Below are 22,111 nucleotides of genomic sequence, written 5' to 3' on the forward strand. Positions count from 1 at the left end.
GAGAGGGACATCATGCTGGGTAGAGTAGAGGGACAGCGCAGGAGGGGAGGAAGACCCTCTATGAGGTGGGATTGATTTAGTAACTGGGGTAATTGGGATGGGTGTGTCAGAGGCAATGAGATTGGCACAGGATAGAGCACGGTTTAGGGCTGTTGTACATAGGGTCGCTATGAGTTGCGAATGACTCGACGGCACATAACAACAACAACAACTGTCATTACATCAGTTCTGAACGCGGAACAACCAATTGGGACAGATTAGAGCACCCTCAGAAATGATAATCTTTAGGGAAGCAGAGTACTTCATCCTTCCCGCCAAGGAGCTAGCCTTGCAGTTAGCAGCCACGTGCATTGACTGCTGCACCACCAGGGCTCGTTATACATAAGCTGTTTACTTGTCAAAATGGGTAGTTGAAGAGATGAAGTACATATGCATGTGTCTGCCTTACGAGTTGTAGTGTGTCTTCTTGTGTCCCCATTACACTCCCCCCACCCCGTCCCATCTTGTCACCCCTCTCCCTACCCCTGCCTCCTCTCACTCTGCTTGATATCACTGGGAAGCTGTTCTTTTAGTCTACACTTCCTAGTGTCTGGGTGATACTGGCTGAATGCAGACTGGTAGGCTAGTAGGGAGACCAGTAAAAGATTGGATGTGAGAAGAAACAAGCAATAGGGCATTCCTCCCTCTCCCTGCCTCTGACAACACCTCTGCCTGGGGTTTTCCACAGTTGCAGTTCTTGAAGGCAGATCCACCATGTTTCTAGCTTCTGGTTGACCCCAGTCCTTGAATCCAGTAACGGTACTCTTCCCCCTCTCCCTAGGAATCTCCTAAATTACCTCACTGTGCCCTCCAGCCTCTCAGCTCTTCTGTCATCTGTGTAATGAAGGCTCTGCATTAAGCTTGCACTTTATATACTAGAAGTGTTATTCTTTGGCACATTTTTTAGAATAATTTTGCTTTTATTTTATTAGTTTACAGCCTTTGGGATATTGATTAAAGGTGATGTTAAATTATCCATTACCTCACTCTGTGTTTAATCATCTCTGTGGTGGTTTGGGAGTGGGGGGGGGGCAAAGGAGAATAAGATAAAATAGCTGGTTGAGGAGGCTTTTGGAAGGTATGTGATCCATGCTTTGTTGTTATTGTTGTTATGTGCCATCAAGTCGTCTCCAACTCATAGTGACCTTATGTATAACAGCTCTGAACCCTGCTCTATCTTGAGTCAACTTTATTGTCTTTGACACACCTAACCCCACTACCCCAGTCACTGAGTCAATCCATCTCATCCAGGGTCTTCCTCTCCTGCGCTGCCCCTCTACCCTTCCAATCATAAGGTCCTTCTCCAAGGACTGGTCCCTCTTTGTGGCATGCCGAAAGTATGTCAGACAGTACTTCAAAGTCCTTGCCTTTAAGAAGCAACCTGGTTTCACCCTCTCCAAGACAGACCTGTTTATTCTGTTGGCAGTTCTTGGTATATATTCAGTATCCTTATCTAGCACCACAAATCAAAAGCATCAATTCTTCTTCTATCATCCTTAGTCATTGTCCAGCTCTGATGCATAGCAGGTTAGTGCAAAACCTGTGACCTGGATCAGACACACCTTAGTCTCTAGACTGACATCATTGTTCTTCAAGACTCTAGAGAGGTCCCTGATAGTAGATTTTCCCAATGCAATTCATATTTTGACCTCCTGGCTGCTGGGTACCAAGAGTGTTGATTGTGGAGCCAAGCAAGCTAGGGTGCAAGGGGAGCTGAGAGGAAGGAGTAAATAGTCTGGGATTGTAGTGGGTAAGATTTCATATAAGAATGACATATAAGAGTCCTGGCATATGCTGAGATTTTGCTCAAGCAGACAGCAAAAAGGTCATTACTGACAGAAGCAGCAGTGTGTATACAAGCATGTCTTGGGCATGGCTGTGTGAAAGCATGACTTTCAGGAGAAGAGTAATGGAGGTACTAGATAGAAAGAGCTGGAGGAAACTGGAAAGGTTGTCGGGGACTACATCACAAAGGGTATTGAAGGTTCTGTTAAGCATTTGGACTTGTCTTTCAGTGACTGAGAGCAAGTCTTTAAGTAGGGTGATTACATGGGCAGGTTTATTCTCTAGGAAGGTCATTCTTTAATGGCCGGAGGAGGCTAGAGGACTGAGACTGTAGTCAGTCCCGGTCCGTGGCTGGTGCAGAAATACAAGCTTTGGGTGAGGACAGTGATACGTGAATGGAGACTTTAATTAAACCAAAGGAAGTGGGGGAAAAATTAAGATTATATTAAAGTAAAGCATTCAGAACTTGGTAATTTTTTCATTGTCTTGAGTATTTTCATGAATTGACAGTCCAGTGTACTTAGAAATCAGAAAGTACTTATTATGCTAAATACATCTTAACACTTTTCATATTGGCAGTTTTTCATGTTGGAATCACTGTGCCTCCTTGGAGGACTTTTTTATTAAATCCCTGAACAGTGCTAGCAGTAGGAGTTCATCTGCTAGTGAAAGGTGACAGTTGGGATCCACCTAGATGCACCTCAGAGGACAGACCTGGTAATCTGTTTAAAAAGGATCCAGCCCTTTGCCACTGAGTTCCTTCTGATTCATAATGACCTTATGAGACAGGGTAGAATTTCCCATCAAGCTGCCACATCTTTGTGAAGTTGCCAGTGAGTTTGAACCCTTTGGGTACCAGCTGGGTGCTTAATGACTGTGCCAGCAGAGCCCCTTTTCTAAACTTATCACAGCCATCGAAAGCCTTACCAAACAGCCCCACTCTGTATACTTGGAACCACCATGATGGTGAACTGATGCGATAGCAGCTAACAACTGTGTACTCTCTCTGGATGTCTTTTAGGTTCTGAGCCAGTTACGATTGCAGTGCTACTTATGTTTTCAAAATAAGCCATTTGAACACTTCTTCAAAATTGTACACTCCTTTACCCTCACCCCTGTATCCTATTCCTAAGCATGAGATTCTCAGTCTCTCCTTGCTGGTCATGAAGAGCATTGGCCCTCCTCCATGTAGTTACTTCATCTCCTACCTTATTTATTAAAATCTTCTTCTGATTACACATCAGAATTAGCCCCTTCATGTATTTGAGAAATTGTTTTATGGGTACTTGCATCTACAACTTTCAGAAATCCATTAATGACGTATCTATCTGTGCTGCTTGGAGAAACGTATAGGCTCTCTCATTACCATACCCTCCTCTTGCTAGAGGCTCTGTATGGAGTGTTTCACAAAATTAAAAGGGCACAGTGCTTGCCTCCTGAAAACTCAGTATGTAAAGCCAGACCTGTAGAGAGAGAAACTGTTGAGAAGACAACATAAGGAATAATATCTACTTTTAAAATTCTCTTTATTAGTGTAAAGGCATTATTGCAAATGCCTTGAGGTGGTGTTCTGGGGTTAAGGCCCATGTTAGCCTTAAAAGCCGAAAAGAATATGGAGAGGGAAGCAGAGATTTGTGGATGGATGAGTGGGGTGAAGGGAAGGGCACGGCATAGTGAGGATTTGCTGAGATATAATAAATGACATTGCACAGTTAATGTTCTAGAACACAGTCTGTATGAAAGATTGAATGAAAATAACAAAAACTTAAACTTAAGAAGAGGAAAAAAGAGCACATTCTATTATTTGGACCTATTCCATTGTAGTTGTTGTGAGTCTGATTTCCGGCTGCCTGGCTCTGCCACTTAGCTGTGTGGCCTTGGTCATATTCCTTAATCTCTGACTCTTCATGAAATGGGGTAATAACAGTGTCTACCCTAAGGCTGATGAGAGAATTGAGTGACTTATGGATGTAATGTGTATGTATATGTGTGTATGTATATATCTGTGTGTTTGTGTCTGTCTGTCTGTCTATCTATCTATCTCACAGGTAGTTCATCTCCAGTTGTGCTGTTTACCGAAGGCTGCACTTTCTTGGCAGTTCAGATCCACCAGGCACTATGAGACAGAAAGATAGGCATTCTCCTTTTGTGATTGCCTTGGAAACCAGGCGAGGGGTCAGTTAGGAGTCAGAACCAATTTGATGGCAGTGAGTGGTAGTATTGGTGGTGGTGGTGCACAGTGTGAATGCAGTAAATATTCACTGTTGATCATCACTGAAGCTGCAATGATGTTTTTAAAGACCCAGTTGAGACACCAAGGTTCCTTGCTCCCCCTCTGCTTATATTAATTGCTGGCAGTTTCAAGTTCCCTCTTTGATCATATCACCCATGACCGGTTGTTACTTCAGGGCACTTTCAGAAACAAGCTTGAAGTCCAGCAGGTGGCAGGTGTCACCTTAGAGGAGCCTCAGGCATCATCACTCTGAAACCGTCCCCTGATACTATCACCTCTCTCCACATTGGAGTTCAACACACATTAATTGAGGACAGCTATTTTTCCCCCCTTCAGATTCTATAGTAGGATTTAGAGACAGAAGAACGAACTGACAGTTCCTGCCTGCATGGAATTTAGTCTAATGGAAACACATGCTCCAGATTCAGTCTGCTGTGATGCAGACACGAAGGACGGGTGCAGGTCAGCAGAGATACATAGGAAAGAGTGTAAGAAGTGTTTGTACAAGTGAGGACACCTCTGTAAGATTTTTTGAAGAGAATAAGGAAAGCCAGAAAAACCAGCATGATTTGTATAGGAAAACTGGGCCTCATAGTGTGAATGAGACCTGGTAGGAGATGAGTTGAAGTTTTAGGCAGGAGGTAGATCACGTGACCGCTCAGCCTTTACTGTGTAGACAGTGGAAACCTTTGAGGGGTATTAGACACGAGAATGCTAAGATTTGCATTTTAGCCGAATTCCACATATGGGCTCTGGTGGCCTTGTGGTAAGAAGTTGTGCTGCCAACTCAAAGGCAGTTAATTCAAAGCCACCAGCTGCTCCAAAGGATTAAGAAGAGCAGTCTCCTCCCCTGTACTTGAAAACCCATTGGAGGGACAGCTAGAAATCTGTTCCAGCTTGATAGCAGTGAGTGAGAGGTGTGGAAGATAAACCTGAGAAAGGCTCTTGTCTTTACCTGTCAAGGCTATCACCGAGCCGTAACTCCAGAGCACCAACTCAAGACAGTTTCCAGGCGCACCCTGCTGTAGAGAACTTAAAGCACGTACTGTTCTGAATGTTATTCCCCTTAATAAGGTCCTTGTCTGTAGGTTTGCTCAGACATTGCATGCCTTGAGGGCAAGCTCTGTGCCCTTTAACTTTGTGAAGCCCCCTAAACAGAGCCTGTGGCATGAGGGGGCCGTGAGAGGTGCCGGCAGGTTCATGTCCTCACACTACACACTCAAGAGCAGGATAGAGATGTAAGAACATTTTTAGAATGCAACAGCCCCAAAATTTCCAGTCATTTTGCCACTGCTGCAGCCTATCCTCAGAACACCCTGCCCCAGACCTCCATCTGTCACCAGCAGCTTAACTAAGATCATCATAAATTCTTTTTTCTTGGCATTCTTTTAACTGGCACTCTCTATTTACTGGCCCCTCCATGCAATTGTAGTATAGTGATGATTGATGCTTATAATTCTGACCCTGAAGTGCTTCAGGCCTTCTAAATCATCAAAAAAAGATTAAAGTGTATTCAGTACTGCTCTAGCATTTGTGTGTTTTATTGCATTCTTATTCTTTGGAAATTGATGGTTTATCAAAGGCCTGTGTACACATGTGCACGCAGGCACAGTGCAAGGCTGTGACCCATCACAACTCTGTCCCCTGCCACAGGGCCAGGCACAGAGGGTTCCTTAGCAAGGCAGGCTCCGAAATACTCAAGCAAAAGAATAATCTTCATGCCAGAAGGTGGAAGGATGCTGGGCCCCCAAAGGGCAGCTTGGATTGAGATGAGAGAGAAACAGTGTCTAGAAGAACAGTGGGAGTGATAAGGAGAAGAGAAAAGAAAAAAATGGCCCTTACTACAGAGTCGGGCAGCTCACAAGCAGCCCGCACCGAAGCCCAGCCCGGGAGAGGGGCGATGGGGGGAGGGAGAGGAAGGGACAGCACCACGTGCTCGGGCACTGGGACACCCGTCATCAGGCCTGCATTTGGCAGGGTGCTTCAACAGCTCCATTTGTATTGCGGCAACATCCGTTCAGGAAAATGCCAAACATTAGCAAGTGCAAACATCGATAATCAGAGCATCCTGGCTCCCAAACACATCTCTTCTTGAAAACCATTATTACTGCTGAGCCATCGCCAGCATTAGGCCCAGGATGAAGAAGTCAGAATAGAAGGGGTGAGAGGAGTTTGTAACCTGAGTTCCAGAAAAGGGGGGTGATGTTTTCACTAAAAGGGAGATTTTTGCTGTTTGAGGTGTTGGGGGTTTTTGGTTTTGTTTTGAGGGGAGTGTTATATAGCAATAAGTACAACTACTTTCATGGTACATATTTGTTTTTAAAGCCTGTGTGATCAATAAGCTATGCCGGTGTCAGGGAGCTCGGCATTTCTGCCTGAAGGGCCACACCTGCTGACTCTGAGTTTGGGAAAGTGCATTTGTTTGGATTTTAGCTTTTTCTTTTATCTGAAAATACTGGAATAATAAAAATATTTCCGTTAGGCTTCCTGTGAGGCCGAAATAAAACAGTGGATGTGAAAATACTTTACTGGAAAACCCTCGATAACTATTGTTGTTGATAGCTGCCATCAAATGGTGACCCATCCACAAAGGAGTGAAACGATGTCTGGCCTGCATCATCCTCATGATTCATTGTGGATTGAAACTTTGTGATCCATACTGTTTTCCATGGCCGAGTTTGGAAGTAGATAGCCAGCTCTTTCTTCCTAGTTCATTTAGTGTGGATGCTGTGCTGCAACCTGGTCAATACTGTAGCAGAACACAAGCTCCCCCTTACAGATATTGGATGCCTAAAAGGTGCATTGGCTGGGAATCAAACCTGGGTCTCCCACATGAAAGGCAGAAGTTCTATCCTTGAGTCAACCAGTGCAAATTAGCTAGAAAAGTCTGTTTCAGAGCCAAGGCTCCTGGTCACAGAGCTGTTTAGAGCAGACATGAGATTTGGACATAACAGCCTTCAGGATTTATGTTCATCTTATGTCTAGTTGTGTCACTGATTTCATCAACCCCAGTGTTGTTAAAGTCTTGCACTTCCTTAGGGACTGGGATATTTGCTGGCATTTCCCCGTCACAAGTCCCTTAAACTAGGGTGGGATTCAGGAGAAACTCCTAAGCTCCATCTGCCCCCAGTGGCATAAGCAGCACAGGTGGCCTGGATGAGAGGTAGGAGGCAGCTGTGCCCACCTCCTGACCCTCAAGGTAATGCAGCAGGCATCCAATCTCCTGGTGTTATTTTTTTAGTTAAAGTCAAGCCGCCCCATTGGGCTCTAGGGTCCCATGTAGGCCTTTCAGTGGTTTTTCCCTGAAATTTGGTGAGCGCCGTCCTCAGGAGCCAGCACCTCTTCATATACTCTGGCTTCTTATTCTGTCTGAGGAGGGAGTGAGATAAATTTATTCAATGTCATAACCACGCCACCAGGTTTTTCTGGGACTCTTTCTGTTCACTTCAGTGTTGGCCACAGAGGGAGGATAACCTGATGTGGCAGCTCATTGAGCGTCCAGCAGGACCACTGCCACATATTTTCTTTTCTTTTTTAAATAAAGTTTTTGTGCTTCCCAGGCAAACAGAGTTGGCTTGTGAGCTTGAGCGGCCCACGCAGAGAACTCGAGATAATGCCCGTTGAAGGGCGACATTGAATATTCACTGAGGATGTCAGTGTGTGGGAGAAACATTTGTTCAGACCTCGGAGCTGAGAAGAGTTGTGTGTCATGTTTCTGTAGGTTCTCAACAGGAGATGTGTAGAAGCAGCCGTCATGACAGGCCTGGCACTGAACTGTCGCATAAACAAGAAGTCCTTGTTTGACAGGAAGCACTACTTCTATGCCGACCTCCCTGTAAGTATGTTGTGTGGTCTTCGCCCTGAAAGTTCTCTGACTGGGCCGGCCTGCTCTGGGGGGCTGAGGTGGGGGAGGGGGCTGTGCCTTCATGCTGTCCGCCAGCACTCTGTCCATCTCAGCAGGAAGTTCTGCCTAGCCCTGATGAAGCAGGTGCCCCCTGATGCTTACTAGATTGGATGCAATTGTTCTGATTGCTGACTTCTTGCTTAGCCTCATGCTTCTGGTGTTTGCCTCATAATTGAACGGGGAGTAGAAGAAGCCAGTGTTCTGGGGCTCAGCCCAGCCGTGGTGTTCGGTGCTTATTGCCTGTTAGGACAAAAGCAAGCGCTGTGGTTGATGCAAGGGTAAATGCGTATTATAGCTCTGCAGACGGAGAGAGAGCCTGGAGCTGAAGTTCCCAATAATAGAACTGTCTCCTTGGGAGACATTCCTGTCATCTCACAAGGAGCCAGTAAGTGGACAATAGGAATCAAAGACATGAACCAGAAACTGAAGCTAACAGCAATAATTGAGCAATAAACCTAGTATTAGTCTGCTTTTTCCTGAAAATTAAGTTTCCTGAAAACTTTTTTCTTTTCTTTTAAATGATGCCAATGTGACCAAGAGTCAGTTTTTCATGATCTTGAACTGGAAACAAACATGTTGAATGGGGTCATGTTGAATGGGTTCCCTAAAAACGTTATTTCATTAGCTCTGAGCCTCTCACAGTAAGTATGGCTCACTTCATCTTTGGGACTTGAGTAGTGATGGTGTTGGCTTGCTTAATTCTTCTTAACACTGAAGGTTGGGTGGTTTTTTAAATGGGGAAAGTAAGGAGTAGAAGTATATAAAATATAACTTAAGACTTGAATTCGTACACTGCTGCCGCTTTCTACTTCTATCTACCAACCTGTTAACAAATTCCATGGCTTGGTAAGGTATAGAGAATGAAATGGCATTTTCCTTTCTTTTAAGAGTGGTAAACAGTTCGGTTAGGGTGGGAGACATAGCACGAAGTGGCTGAAATGCAGTGCTTTGGTTATCTGTGACTTCCTGTTCTGGATAGTTCAATTAGCTAATCCACAGCTAGAGATGCCAAGTATCACATGACATGGGCTTTTACTACAGAAGTACTGTGTGTGTATAGATCCGTGTTACGGGGTGTTCTATATTTCGTCCAGCAGCTCTATCTGGAATTTAATTTTACAAATTAAGGCAGTCTCTCTCAGTAGAGAGATTAGCTAGCCTGGGGCAGTGTTTTTCAAAGTGTCACTCCCCAGTCCATTAACTTCAGGATCCGTCTCCTGGGAATTTGTTGGAAATAGGAATTGTCAGACTCCACCCCAGACCTGCTGAATCTGAAATCACTGGGGTAGGGCCCAGCATTCTGCTTTGGCAGTTCTGCCAGGTTACAAACCATTGACCTGGTGGTGAGAGCTAAATCATCTTCCCTCCAATCCCAACATTAGTATTTGTTCACTCTTTGATTTTGAGCAAGGTCCCAAATGTCTCTGTGTTTCCTACCAACCATATAGGGTTATCATGAGAACTATGTGAGTGTCAAGTACTAAGGATGGTACCTGGGATATCACAAGTGTTGTGGCTACCTTAGCTATTAGTATCTGTTCGTCCTCAGTTTTATTTATTGACCTTTTGTCTTTTTAGCATGTGTTGATGCATTTGTGTATTTCCTTTCTACTGAATCCTTGCCACATCTGTCACTATTTTGGTAGTAGGTGCTTTCCCTGAGCTAAATTTGAGGGTCACTGCATTTACTGGAATGCATGCAGAAGGTTGGAGAAGCATGGGAAGTTGGGTCAGGGAGGCAGCTGGCAGGACTGGTTTATCTTAACGGGCAGCAACAAAACCAGCTTCACTGCACCAACAACTGCTGTGTGCCGTGTGGAGAGGAGATGGCAGAAAGCTTCGCCAGCATTTCCTAATGAGGAGGGTCTGTCAGGGCCAGTAATCAGATGCAGAGTTTAGGCTAATGAGCTAAATGGAAACAAGGCACTCTTTTCTTGGGGCTCCTGACAATGAGACTGTTGTTATTCCTGAGAATGGGACTCCTGTTGTTCATTATTAGTTTTTGGTGAGTGGACGAACGAAGATGGAGGGGGAGTAGGGACACAGGGTCACAGGAAAAGCCACTGGCCAGACTAAATGAAGGCTGCAGTATGTGATTTTCCATTGTTTTTAGGGGGGGGTTGGTGGTTTTTTGTTTTGGTTTTTCTTTTAGGGTAAAGCTATAGTTTGAGGACATTAAGAAGAGTAATAAACTAGACTCCAGCTTTATATGAGGTGAACAAACTAGACTAGTGACGGCATAATCTCTGCTTGTCTGCAGGCCGGCTACCAGATTACCCAGCAGCGGCTCCCGATTGCTGTGAATGGGAGCTTGGCATACAGCATGCGTGTGGGGAATAAGCAGAGCCAGGTGGTCACCAAGACTGTGAGGATCAAGCAGATCCAGCTGGAGCAAGACAGCGGCAAGAGCCTCCATGACCACCCGCGGTCTCAGACGCTCATTGACTTGAACAGAGCGGGTAGGCTTGGTGTTTTTCACTACTTTTCCTTCAGCCACCTCAGTTGTTGAGTTTTAGGCACCTCTTTTCTCCCTGGAAGAAGCTCATAGTGGATAAGTGGATAAAGAGCTGTGCTGCCAGTTTAAAGGCATATGGTTCAAATCCACTAACTGCTCTACAGGAGAAAGACAGGCCATCTCCACCTGTGTGACTTACTGCCTTCGAATACCCTTTGGAAGATCAGCTATGAGCCTGACATGACCTGTGGTTCTGAATCAGCAGTGAACAACAACTTCCTCTTGGGAGCCTTCCCAAACCATCTGAGGAGATAAAAAATGCTAGTGTTAGGACAGGATTAGAAAATACGGCTTAAACTATGATTATGTTGTTACATGCCGTCTCCTAGCTTGCAACCGTCTCATAGCTTGCAACTCATAGCAACCCTATGTAGAACAGCTCTGAACTCTGCTCTATCCTGAGCCAATCTTATTGTCTCTGACATACCCACCCTCATAACCCTAGTCACTGAGTCAATCAATCTCAGCCAAGGCCTTTCCTCCTACGCTGTCCCTTCACCCCCCCCAAGCATGAAGTCCCTCTCCAAGGACAGGTCCCTCCTTGCAATATGTCCAAATTATATCAGACGAAGCTTCAGAATCCTTGCCTCCAAGTAGCAGCCTCTCCAGGATGAATGAACCTGTTGATATCTTAGGCCAACAGGATGAACCTGTTGATATCTTAGGCCAACATTAAAAGAAATGAAACCAAAGTTGGAGAGCAGGAAGTAGAGGAAAGAAAGAATTCGCAGGTCAGAATCACTTTGCAAGTCCATAACTAACACAGAGTTTTCCTAAGATTTGAGTGTAATCTGTCAGTTGCTCAGATTGGAGCCTTGGAACTGATATTCTCTCCTTTTGGCAGGAGTTGGACTTCTGGAGGTAGTCATGGAGCCTGACATGACCTGTGGAGAAGAGGCAGCAACAGCAGTCAGGGAGCTGCAGCTGATCCTTCAAGCCCTGGGGACGAGCCAGGCAAATATGGCAGGTAGGAGCCACAGGAGCATTGACCTCTCCCTTCACCTCCTTCCTTTCTGCCTCCTTGTTCTCTTCTGGCTTAGAGTTCTCTGTCATCAGCCACTTGGAGAAGCCTTGATTGAGTCCACAGTTATGAGATCAAGAGTCCCAGCACTTGATACCTTCTCCTGGCTTTTTACATCAGCATCGTGAGGACTGATGAAATAATGAGTAAGAACAGTTAAATCATTCTCAGAAAGAGGACATCACGTTTATCAGCAGTAATTCTTGGTTTGTGAGTTCTGCAAGGGAATTGGAGATGTTAACTTAAAGTCTATCAAACATTTTTGGTCAGACATTCTAAGTGGTATAGCACTGATCTGTCCATTTGCTGTGCAGAGGTAAATTGCAGTTGTGTGATGTGGAACACTGTGACACTGATGCATCAAATGCGATAATGGTTACCCATGGTGGACAGTGTTTGGTGGAGCTCCCCGATTAAAAGAAGCTTGGAAGCAGGAGTGGCATCTACTTCCGAAATAGCTTGCCCCCGGAAACCGTTTGAACCTGGAGAAAGAATGAAAGTCATGCAAGTGTTGAGGACTTTTGTTCATAGGGTCGCTATGAGTCGTCAACAACTCAATGGCACCTAACAACAACAACCACAACCTAAAGGCTACTTCTCTGCCAGTTCGAATGCACCAACAACTCCTTGAGAGAAAGATGGGCAGTTGCCTGCCTTGCATCCTTGGAAACACGCTGGCGGGTCAGCTGTGAATCAGCTCTGACTCAAGAGCCATGTGAAAGATAAATAGAAAGTCACAAGATAGTAAAGAGTCTGTGGCTTCATCAGCTCTGAAAGCTCTTTTATGTATATATGTATATATGTATATATGTATGTGTGTGTGTGTGTGTGTATGTATAAAGTAGTAGAATTCTTACCTTCTATATGGGAAATTCAATTTGATTCCTAGCCAGTATCCTCTGAAAGCAGTGTGTTACTGTGATGCTAGATAGATTTCGGCAATTTCCAGACTAAGACAGACCAGGAATAAAGACATAGCAATCTACTTCTAAAAATCCGCTAACAAAATCTTTGTGGATCACAGCAGTTCAGTCTGCAGTTGATCATGGGGATGATGTTAGACCAGGGAGTATTTTGTCCTGTTGTTGAGGTGGCCATAAGTTGGAAACCTGCTTGACAGCAGCCAGCAACAACAAAATTGTTCTTTTTGGATCTGGTTCCCTCGCCCCCTTTTCATCCTCACACTGGAAACCAAATTGTACTGATGCTAAGTCAAGATCATGACTTTACAAAACTTTAACCTTGAGATTAAATCTTAAGTTCAGTCGAAATATAGTAGGAAATGAAAACACACAAATGGAAAAAATACTTTTGTGCCCTTGAGGCCAAGTGTACTGTAAATTGTGTTTGTGAATTGAGTATAAAAGGTCAGTTTTGGTCAAACTTGGTTTCTTGTCACCTGTGCTCTCTGGACCTGGCCGTAGTTGCTTTGCCTTCTTCAAGCCCCTGAAAGCTGGTCCCTCCCCTGGTTTCCCTGTGTTTCTGTTTCTGGGAGCTGAGGGGGTTTAGAAACTCCTGCCACCTGCAGGGTGCTCTCTGATGGACAGTTTCAGGTCACCGTAGTGCTGGTAAGTACCATTGATGAGGATGATTTATCTCCCGGCTGGTTCAGAGACCATTTGCCAAGCTCATTATGTAACATAATGGATTTGCATGTTACATGGGATTTCTGAATCTGTAATGCCACATTTGTCACATAGAACATTTTACAAGAAACAAATTATAGTATCAGAGCTCTGGTACAAGTTCAGTTTGATGACAAAACTTACCTTTTTGCTCTCATTTCTAAGCCAAAAACTGAGAAAATGGAGCTACAAGAATGTGAGTAGCATATAGGTTAGCTGCTGGCAAGTTCTTTTTCAGAAATGAGCTCTATTTCAGAGGGTGAGAACTCTCTGTTTTATATTTATCCCTCATACTGCTCTTTTACCAATAGAACATAAGTGGCAGGTTGGATAGTTATCCATTTTTGTGCTAACTCTTGAATTTCTATTGCTTTAGAAAGTTTTTATTCCATTCTTCCTCAAAATAACTGATTGCTCCTAAACCTATAGAATAATAAGCAGGCCACCTGTTAGCAGAGGAATAATCCCATCTGGTTCCTTGCCAAGAAGATAAACCTTAACGGCAAAAACTCATCAGTGGGTGACAGCTAAGCAGGTTCATGAAATCTCATTTGTTGTGATATTTTTGTTTCCTTTAAGTACAAACCCAGCAGTTCTGCTCCTGGCGGAATACCTTCGTTGTTGCTCTGAAATGCCGTGGAGTTGAGGTCTACCTGGAGCCCCACAGGACTCCGGATTCTGGCTGTGTTTTGGCTTAGCATTTTACTTTTGTATGCCACTGTAGGACCACCATGTTTGCACTGGTGAAGGAGGACCACCCTGGTGTGTGGCACAGAGTGCCACTGGCCCTCTGGTGTGCTTTTGGAATGAAGCATAAATTACTCTGTGCTGTGATTCAGTGAGTTTCTGATAGTTTTGTTAATGAGCATGGACCAGCTCAGCCTGGTTCCAAGAGTCGTTTCCTTGTTAGACAAAGTGTTGCCACTGTTTAGATTCTCAGCGTAACCTGTTGAGTTGTATGCACGTAGAAATAGACAGACTAAATGCTTCACATGATAAGAATACCTGCCAATTTGAGCACTCATTATATGCTAGCCAGTTCAGTATGCTTTTGTTAAAATTAAGCTGTTGTCTCTTTTAAACTTGACAATATTAGTGAAGATAAGATTCACAATGCTTGCTGTGTAGGTGAGGAAACGGAGGCTTAGAGAAGTCTGGTTATTTGCTTGAGGCTCACAAGACGTGACTGAGCTGAGATTTGGTCCAGGTGTGGTGGTGGTGGTGGTGGTGGTGGTGTGCATGGCCCTCTATAACCCAGATGGTTTGAAGTTTAAGTCCAGCCAGAAATGCCTCAAAAAAAGGCCTGGCAATGTGCCCGCTCCCCCCCAATCCGCCTTTGGAAGCCTTGCAGAGCACAGCTCTGCTCTGACACACATAGATTTGCCTTGTTTTGGAATCAACTTGCCAATTGGGTATCTCATGTCTGACTTTTGATGCCCTGTCTCAAGCACTGCATCATGCTTTGTACTCCTGGGCGCTCCCATCAGAGTCAGGACTACCTTCACCTGTGACCTAGAGGGACTTTGACATACTCAGAACTCATTTAGCCTCAAGACAGAACCAACTCATAGTAGATCTTCCAGTGGATTTTGAGGGCTGTAAATCACAACAGGAGGTGATTATCCATCTTTCTCCCTTGGAGTTCAATCTGGTAGATTCAAACCACCAGAGGAGTGTGACCTTTGGGTTAGCAGCACACCCTTCATAGGGAGTATGTGACACCGTAGGGTGGTGGTCAAGTTCCCTGAAGCCCCTGACCTACGTTGGAACCCTGCCCTCCCTTTTCTACCTGTAGGAACCTGCACAAGTTGTTTGATCTCCCTGAGCCTCAGTTTCCACTTGATAAATGCTATTGTTACTGGTTGCTGAGCTCTCCAAGAATTGTGTATGGAAGACGAAAGGAAGATATCAGGTCAGGCGTAATTTCTAAGAGAATTTGGGCAGTGGGATGGTAGTACCATTTTCTGAGATGGAGAATGTTTTTAGAGAGATGATTTTGTGGATGAAAATACAGAATTTTGAATATGTTGAATTTGATGCCTAAAGCACTTTATCCATCAAGTTACCTTGTATGACATGGATGTGACAGTGTATATGAAGTTTTATCGAGGCCTGCCAATAGCCTGTGTGCAGTGAATGTTAGATGCTTGTATTAACAGTCAAACCAAACACAAACCACTCATCTTCAAGTAGATTCCAACTTGACACCATGTATTCCGCTGTTCTCTCAGATGTAATCTTTTACGGAGCCAGATTGCCAAGCCTTTCTGCAGCACCACTAGGTGTGTTTGCATGGGCAGGCTTTTGGTTAGTAATTGAGTACTAACAGTTTGTGCCCTCCAGGGACCTTGCTGATAAGTAATAATTAGTAATAAGTAGTAATCTCGCCAACCCCACTTACTTGAATAAATAAGCTTTGTGAAATGTGTTAGATGAAATTTGGCCACATTGTTTTTCTTTGTCTGTCAACCCTTATTATGAAACTGACGACTGTTCAGTGATGAGGAGGTGAGAGCTTAGGAGGCCTTCTCAACAAACCCTCAGACCCCCTGCTGCTTCCAGAAACAGTTTTCTGTCCTGATGTTTTATTTCTGATGTGTGAATGTGTTTTGAGAAAACTATGTAACAGCGCCGTGTCACTCTTTTCAGTGGTACAATTTTTTGGTTTTTCTGTTACAAATCTCTGTTTGTGGAGGTTAGAAATTGCGCTTATACCGTGCTCCTGATGTGTGACTGAAGGCCCCCTCTCAGGGTGGCAGAATGCATTAGAGAAGTAAACTTGATTGGTAAGGCTATTGTGCTCTAGAGGCAATTTTACTGAATTTGTTTAAAAGGTATTTTGTCTTCGCTGGATAGAATGTCTTTTGTTAATGTTTGATCCTATATTGAATCCAGGCTAGTGAACTCTCTTTCAGCACTGCAGGTTACAGAATGATTCCTCTCAGACACTTAAGAAACACGGTCTTCTCTGGGAGAGACAAAAATTCATGCTTTCATGTCTATCTATAATTAGAATTTTAAATCTCAAAAGAGGGGTTTGCTTTTTAAAAAAACAGGTGAGGTCCAATTCAGGATTCCCTCAGGTGGAAAAAAAACCAAGTTGTCTCCCAGGTATCACAATCTGGTTTGGCAGAGTTCTTTTTGAAAGATTTTCATGGAGCTTAGTGGGCTTTTTCAGATGCTTCCAAGGCTAGATTAGTCCTTTGTGGACAGAAATTTAGTTTATCGGGAACCTACTGTGAGATAGACATTCTGTTTACTCATTGCTCAGGGAAATGTAAGAATCTTAACATTCACTTATTCAACAAAGTATTAATTTATCAATTACCATACACTAGATCCCGCTGTAGGTTCTGAAAAAGAAATTGTTCCTGCCACATGGAGCATATATTCCTGAAGGAAACAAATATATTAAGAAGTAAAACAAAAAGTCATTACAGGGATCACTGCTTTAAGGCAATTAATAGAGTCCACGATATATTATCTCAAAAAGAGCCCTCATGGCATAGGCCATGTTCGAATCCATCATTGGTTCCACGGAGAAAGTTGGGTGGTTTCCTCAGAAAACCCACTGGAGGGTCAGCTGTGAGTCATTTCCCATTCGATGGCCTTGAGTTTTGAGATGATATCCAGCAACATTGGAGAGTGAGGATGTGACTTTTTATGGATGCTCAAAGGTGATGGCTTCATTGGAGATCAGTGTGATTCAGGACCAGAATGATTCAAGGCCCTGTCAGCTTAGTGCTCAGGGATGAGGATTCAAGGGACAGAGGGCTCAAAGTCTATGAGAAGGTGGCAGAAACCACCGTGGGGCAGACACAGTGAGCAGGGGCACGCAGGCACGCTTTAAGGCTGAAAGGTTAGGCCAGGGCTAGATTACACATAATGAAACAAAGACTGGATTGCATTCTCAGTACAGTTGAAGTAATTGAAGGGTTTTGAAACAACACAGTGATGTTGTATTGATTAATGTTTTAGAAAACCAGTCTGGCTTCTCCATGGGCGGGGGGGATTTCAGAGGATAAAAGTAGAATAAAAAAGAGCTTTTAAGAGAGTTGCACAGTGATTGTGTTGGGCAGGATTGCTGGAGGTGAAGATGGAGAGAGCAAGGTGAGTAGGTTCAAGATGGGTTTTAGAAATAGGAATAGCAGGATGTATTAACAGACTGGTGTGGAAGATCAGATGCAGGAAGAAATGTCACTGTCTTAGGAACTTTGAGGAGCTAGATGGTTGGTACTGTTTACTGAAATTGGGAAGATGAGCAAAAGAATTGCGTTATGGATGGGAAAATCAGAATTTAGTTTCAGAAACAAATGACTATGAGGCCTCCCAATAGAGGTGTCAAATAGACATCAGAGGAAAGTATAGGCCTCAGAGGTGTAGGCTTCAGAGAAAACTTTGAGAGTTGTTAGCATGTAAACAAAAAACCGCTTGCCACCATGTTCACTAGTCTCAAGGCAGCTCCAAGGATGTGAGAATAACGTATGTTCATAGAGTTTTCAGAAGTTCTGTAAGCCTTTCTTCCATGATGCCTATCGATGGACTTGAACATCTGAAGTTTGTCTTCGCAGCTGAGTACATTAACTGTACCTCTCAGGGAGTTACATCAGCACATAGTGGTACTTTAGAGCATTGGTGCCTACAGAATGCTTAAAGAATAGGGTCCTGAGCTTGGAGAGGAAAAGAAGACACTATCAAATGCAAAGGAAATAGGGTATCTGGGGAAATAGGAGGAAAATCAAGAAAGCGCAAGTCACAGAAAGCTGAGAGGAAAATATGTCAAAGAAGGATTAGTTGGTATGTCACATGCTGTGTGGTGTCAAGAGTGTCCACTGGAGTTGGCAGTGGGAAGCTGTTGGTGACTTTGACAAGGGCATTTCCAGAGAGGTGAGGGGAGGTGACAGTAAAAGCCGCGAAGCTTGTCCAAGAGTCTTTTCTGAAAAGGAAAGCAGGAAATGGCAATTAAACGATGGATTGAGCTCAAGGGAGTAGGTATTTAGATTTTTTTTTCCCTCTTTTCTATGAAAAATATTTTGTTATACTGTGTATTAGGGCATGCTGAGAAAGACAGATTACTGGCTGGTGTGAGGGAAGGGTGATAATGGAGAGTGAAGCCTTTGAGAAGGCAGGAGAGGTGAGCATTTCACAATCTAGAAGCCCTCCCTTCCATTTCTAAAGATAAATTAATTCAAGATAGACTGTTATCATGTATTACATTTCTGGTAGAGACTATAGATTCTAATGTTTGAGAGGAACCACCAGAGGAAGCTGTCTTATAGATGAGGGTTTCCACGGGAAGGAAGTAATAAGATGTACATGTGAAGAATGCACGGGGATGAAGAGAAGGAAGAGAAGCAGCATTGAGAAAGAGGGTGTACAGAAGGCAGCGTGATAGAAGGGTTATTAAATGTTGTCGTGTGCCTTTGAGTTGGAACCAGCCCATAGCTGACCTTCCAGGGGCTTTTCAGAGTCAATAAATCTCATGGCAGGAGATTGCCCATCCTTCTTCAGCAGAGCAGCGGGTGGGTCAGAACCACAGGCCTTTGGGATTGCAGTGCAGCTTCTTGCCACTAGGCCACCGGGTGAAAAAGAAGCCCTCCTCATTGGAGCGTGAGTAGCAGCCACATGGCAGCTGGGGCCAGATGCGTGCTCTTGAATTGCAGGCAGAGGAGATGATCCACTGGGAGATCGTGCAATTGGAGTGACGACCTCACTGTAGCAAGGTGAAAGGAGTAGTTGCACTGTAACTGACTGGACAAGGAGGCACCACTTGGCTGTCCTAACAAGTCAGCATGCAATTCTGTAATCTAGACTCGGAGTTCTCAGACCATGAGAAGAGCACGTACAGTGGGAATGGAGAGGAAGTGGCACGTGTGAGGCTATTGGAATAATGGCTGTTGGATATTTGCAAGAAAGAATTGATAGAGTTTAGTTGTCTTACCTAGCTAGATGAAGAAGGGAAACTAGAGAAGCTAAAGATGACTTTCACAGAAACGGAATAGCTGGGACTTTTTGAGATTTAGACAAAAAGATTGATTAAAAATAAGTTCAAGCATGGGTAAAAAATATTGAGAAGTCAGTGCCAGAGATACTGTGTGAATCATTTTGGAGTGAAAAGCACCATTTTTCCTGGCTGTGAGCTCTTTCTTTGCTAGGAAAGAACGAGTAGAACTAAGGCCAGCTGTCCCATTCCTCCTAGAAGAGGGGTGAGCCCCAATGCCCAGCGGGGTAGTCATGACAGATATCATGGGTCTTTCTCTTAAATTCAATAAACAAAAAATTTCTTTTATTGTTTTGTGAAAATGTTGAGTTTTTGTTGTTATTTTGCATAATCTTGTTGTGGGAACATGGAAATGACTGTGTGTGTGTGTGTGTGTGTGTGTGTGTGTGTGTGTGTGTTTAGATCATGAGAATACTGATGTCTGGCCAATTACTTTGTTAATTTAAAAACCTAACTAGGAAAATAGAAACCAGCATTTTGTCTTCTCATTATGTTCTGTCTTGGGCATTATAAATGCAGTTGGGTAATAGAGAATTTGAGCTTTTGTTCCAAGTATGGAAAATGTGATTATTTCTTAACTCTTATCTCTGATTGTTTGGGGACTCTCCCCCGCCCCCTTAGCCCCCTAATTCTCAATAGTTGCTAAATTCCCTCTACAATATCACCTGCTTCTTTGGAAGTTCCTAATCAGAAGAGAGTTTTAGAGTTAGAGCGGGTCCTCCCAGGAGGGGACGGCCCCTCCACACTCCACACAGAATCCTCACTTCATGAGACTGTTGTATTTGGGCTGCAGCAAATCCTTACGGTAAGAGAAGGATTCCGAATGATGATTGTGCAAGGAAGCAGACAGGGTGGGGGCAGCCCAGGTTCCTGGCTCTTGCCCTTGAGCTGTAAATTCTCAAGGACTCTCTTGTAAATCTCCCAGAATCACTGTTAGAAATCCACATTTCACTGGAGAGCAGTGTAGGGCTATCAAGTAATCATCTCTGTGAGTATCCCCCTCCCAACCCAGCTCTGACACTTTGAAAAGGGAAGGAAAAAAATTTCTGAATAAAATTGCAGTGTATATCTCCATATAAACAGTGTGGATTTTCTTATATAGCACAGAAGAAATCACATCTCTTAACTGGGATATCCAGAATGCATCTTTTTGGTATGTGCCCAGGTGCACATACATGTGTGCTCACAGGCACCCCATAGACCTGAGTGGGTAACGTAAGTATTTGATTAGGGTGCTGTAACTATACAGCAGGAACTAGCAGTGTCCTATCTTGACTATCTACCTGTTTAAAAAGACCATGTTTGCCTCAGAGACCTACTAAAGAGTGTTTTCTCCTTCCAGAGGGTCAGCTGAGAGTGGACGCCAACATCTCTGTGCATCGCCCAGGGGAGCCTTTCGGTGTCCGCACGGAAGTGAAGAACCTCAACAGCGCCAGGTTCTTAGCTAAAGCGATAGGTGAATGTCAGCTGTTGTCCGAATGTTGCCCTCTTTGCACCTGTTATCTAATGCTGTGTAACAAACCACCCCAAAACATAGAGCTTTAAAAGAATAAGTCCTTCAGCCTTCACAGTTACGTGCATTGTGTTGTTCTCCTGGTCTTACCCCTCACGTGGGCTGAGACTGAAAGGTTTCAGTCGATCTCACTCACATGTCCGGGGCCTTGGCAATGGACTTGGCGTCTCTGTCCACATCATCTCCCTTCATTCACTTGGCTAGCTTGGGCTTTTTCACTTGATGGTGGGAGAAGGTGAGAGCAGAAGCCTCACACCCTCGTAAGGCCTAAGCTCTGTTACTCCCACAGTATCACTTCCAGCAAATTCTATTCAAAGCAGGTTGCACTGAAGTAAACTGGATTCTAAGCTGATTCATAGGGAGAGGAGCTAGACCTCATCTGCTTACGGTAGGATCTGCACACTGTTGTAGCCACACTTTTCCATTTATGTCTTCTGACCAGCCTGAACTGTATGAAGTCATGGGCTGTAGTTTCATCTAAATGGTCAACAGCACTTTTCCCTTTTTTCTACTAAAAGATTGTGTGCTTGTGCAATCTAGTATTAGCCTTGATCTTCCTGGGTCACACGCTATGAATATTTGTATAATGATGAATATGTTGTTAGGTACCTTCAGGTCCACATGCTTATAGCAACCCTGCAAACAGCAGATAGAAATCTTGCACTATCATACACCACCATCATGATCTCTGGTATGCTCCAGCCCTATCACATATTAAAATACTGCAGTGGAGCAAGGTAAACATCTGAGGCACTCTTAGAGAAATTGATGACTGAATGATAAAAAGTATTCTATAAAACCAAAACTTCCTAGAGAGCAAAGAGGCATCTCGGCAAGGGCAGGACTTAAGAACATCTCCAGTTGTTCACAGAGAACATCTACACGCATCGTAGTCCAAAACATTAAGTAGAGGCCTGTGCCTTGTCATAAAATATTCTAGAAACAATACAGGAAGAATTTTTAGGGCCTTTTACAAAACCGTGTTTTCTTTGGACCTGAAATGAACAGCCAACCTCAATGAAGACAATCTACACTTAAGATTTTGAGGGAAAATGTTATTAAATTGGCCATGGGATGACTTATGGTAGAGGAAGTTTCCCATACTAAGACATACTGAGGAGGGTTATTCTTCTGTCCCTGTAAGAAAACATGATTTGTATTTCTCAAGTCCTGAAAGATTTGGGCCTGTGCATACCCTCCCTTATGATCTACCCAACTTTGTGAAGGGGATACTTGGAGCAAATGGACAAAGATTTTGATTTGCGTTATAAGTGGTATCTAGAGTCTTCCAGGACTCATTATCCTAAGAGATAGTAATAGTAACCCAAACTCAGACAAGCAAGCAAAGGGATTTTTGGTGGTTTTATCCCCATGAGTTGTGAAGAAGACGCCTGGTCTATTTTCACCTGTCCTTAATCTTCTGTTGTCTTGTAACTTACTCTTTGGAACAACAGTCTAAGTCAGAATTCTGGACT

At 43.9% G+C, this 22,111-nt stretch overlaps 1 protein-coding gene across 1 annotated transcript in view; it reads left to right on the forward strand.

Annotated features, from left to right (window-relative positions):
* The window catches only part of PET112 (PET112 homolog (yeast)), a 138,550-nt gene that overhangs the window by 55,093 nt on the left and 61,346 nt on the right, over positions 1–22,111 (forward strand). The window contains exons 3-6 of the mRNA XM_006884502.1: positions 7,779–7,892; positions 10,222–10,420; positions 11,321–11,443; positions 20,466–20,579. Coding sequence (XP_006884564.1) covers positions 7,779–7,892; positions 10,222–10,420; positions 11,321–11,443; positions 20,466–20,579 — 550 coding nt within the window. The remainder of the gene's footprint in view (positions 1–7,778; positions 7,893–10,221; positions 10,421–11,320; positions 11,444–20,465; positions 20,580–22,111) is intronic.

The sequence above is a fragment of the Elephantulus edwardii genome, unplaced genomic scaffold (genome assembly GCF_000299155.1).
Source record: "Elephantulus edwardii isolate Elephantulus edwardi_28Jun2011 unplaced genomic scaffold, EleEdw1.0 scaffold00034, whole genome shotgun sequence".
Taxonomy (NCBI): Eukaryota; Metazoa; Chordata; class Mammalia; order Macroscelidea; family Macroscelididae; genus Elephantulus; species Elephantulus edwardii.